Source organism: Octopus bimaculoides, chromosome 4, assembly GCF_001194135.2.
Source record: "Octopus bimaculoides isolate UCB-OBI-ISO-001 chromosome 4, ASM119413v2, whole genome shotgun sequence".
NCBI lineage: Eukaryota > Metazoa > Mollusca > Cephalopoda > Octopoda > Octopodidae > Octopus > Octopus bimaculoides.
The window spans coordinates 1,748,587-1,750,975 of NC_068984.1; the positions used below are offsets into that span (position 1 = coordinate 1,748,587).

At 38.9% G+C, this 2,389-nt stretch overlaps 1 protein-coding gene across 1 annotated transcript in view; it reads right to left on the reverse strand.

The window, feature by feature from the left end:
- The window catches only part of LOC106869035 (serine protease 33), a 24,541-nt gene that overhangs the window by 6,050 nt on the left and 16,102 nt on the right, over positions 1-2,389 (reverse strand). Inside the window, exon 5 of the mRNA XM_014914538.2 lies at positions 734-871. Within this exon, the coding sequence (XP_014770024.2) occupies positions 734-871 (138 nt within the window). The remainder of the gene's footprint in view (positions 1-733; positions 872-2,389) is intronic.

Here is a 2,389-nt window from a genome sequence, read left to right on the forward strand (position 1 = left end):
CCAGTCCAGGGGCACTGGCAACGATCTTACTTGGCTTGCCGGGTCTTCTCACACACAGCACATTTCCAAAGTTCTCGGTCCGTAGTCATCGCCTCGGTGAGGCCCAATGTACGAAGGTCTTGCCTCACCACCTCAGCCCAGGTCTTCCTGGGCCTACCTCTTCCACGGGTTCCCTCAACTGTTAGGGTGTGGCACTTTTTCACGCAGCTATCCTCCTCCATTCTCACCACATGTCCATACCAGCGCAATCGTCTCTCTTGCACGCCACAACTGATGCTTCTAATGTTCAGCTTTTCTCTCGAGAGTATGAATGTAGAGGGAGTTAACTCCATCAGTAAATTGGGTTAGAAGAGACCTCTGGGCCCATCGAGTCTCTTCATCCAGAACAAAGGCTCAAGATGCAAGGAAGGGGTGCCATCTGAGGTCCTTGACTTTCAGCTGCAACAATGAGAAGAGTCATTCATTAACTGTTGTTTCCAGTGTTGAGACATTCCACCTTGAGATGCCTACTTGGAACTTGTTGAACTCAGAAGAGAGGCTGTTGGTCGTATTACAGTGCAGCTGACAATCATTGATGTACCAGTTCCTCAGCTCCTTGTCTGGTATTCTTTGAGCTCAGCCATCCATAGATCCCATCAACATAAACAACAATAACCACCACCACCACCACCACCATCATCATCATCATCAACAGGCAAGTAAATATAATACAACTTGGGTGTTCCCCACTCACCTGCATCTTTTCCCCATCCAGTAACAAAACAGTTGTCAGTGTTTGAGAGGGGAAATTCCATGACAGGGAGACACACTGGACTGATGCATTTTGACAGCAGGATTTCTTCTGTCAGAGTTAGAATTGCAATGTCATTGACTGAAAGCAGAAGAAATTGAGACATTTGTGGTTAACAGAGAGAGAGAGAGAGACAGACAGAAAGGAAGGACTAGGATGCAGACAGACTGAAAGATTCAAGGCACACTGGCAGATAGAAAGGTTCATGGAAGACTACTTTCTCAGCTGAACGACACACACAAAAACACATTCAGTTCTGACACATCACCTCCACAGACATTCCCTGTTTCTATTACTAGCAACTCGTAGCAGTTGTCAACAATTACATGTAGTAAAGAATATTGTATAGCAAAGGCAAATACAAGTACAGTAAATGAATTATTTTAACTATGAATCGATGTCATTTATTTGTTTACTTCAAAGGCATCCACATACACCTATCGCATTTGTTCACCTTAACACACACTTAACCACTACACATTGATGCTGTCTGAGATACATTTAGCCGTTCCAGAACTATTTTTTCAAAGTGATTCAGTTTAGCTGGGTTAGAACTTATGTATATTATATATATTGTGCCTACACACACACAGGAACAAAAACTTCTTGGCAATATTCAGTGGAGTATATTAGTAATTATTTGATGAAACATCTTAATTAACAAACATTTTAATAACACCCTCATTATGTCAAACATTGTACTGCCACCTGTCACCTCCTGGCTCACTGGACCTTAATCCATTGGACAATCATGTACGGGATGTAGTTGAGAGGGAGGTCAATCAACCTCGCCGCCCACCTCATCGTACAACTGCTCAAGTCCGGTGTAAATCAGCACTATGTCCAAAATTGATAAAGACATCATCTTGTGTCAACTCTTGCAACACTGCATTGAAGCAGATGTTGATGCTGACAGCGGATTCATTGAAAATGTGGGATAAAAACGATTCTTAAAATTGGGACAAATAACTTGCTTTTAAACACAGTTCTCTTTGATGGACTATACATTATTTTCTAAATTCATACAATGTTGCATTCCCTGTCTGTCTGTCTGTCTCTACATACACACACACACATATATATAATTCCAATAATGAGCAAATAATTCAGGAGTGAATATTTGCAAAGATATTATTAACTCTATTATTATCTAATGTAATAATTAAAGTAAATTGATAATAACAGAATTAATAATATAGGTGATTGCAAGCCTCTCAAAAAGCATTAAATAGTTGAAAGATTAAAATTTACATTAATCAAAGGACATTCTGAGTATATCTGCCTGCTGGAAATAACAGTCAAAACTCTTATTTAAACTGCTGAAAAAATAACACTGATAATAACTACAGAAATCAACCATCTGCTATATATTTTCTAGAAAATATATTAGCTGGGTGCTATATGTTGGTATGTTGAATGATTTTCTTGACCCGTTTGCCTTTGGACGGTTGATTCCTGTAGTTATTATCAGTGTTATTTTTTCAGCAGTTTAAATAAGAGTTTTGACTGTTATTTCCAGCAGGCAGATATACTCAGTATGTCCTTTGATTAATATATATACACACATATATATATATATATATATATATATATATATAT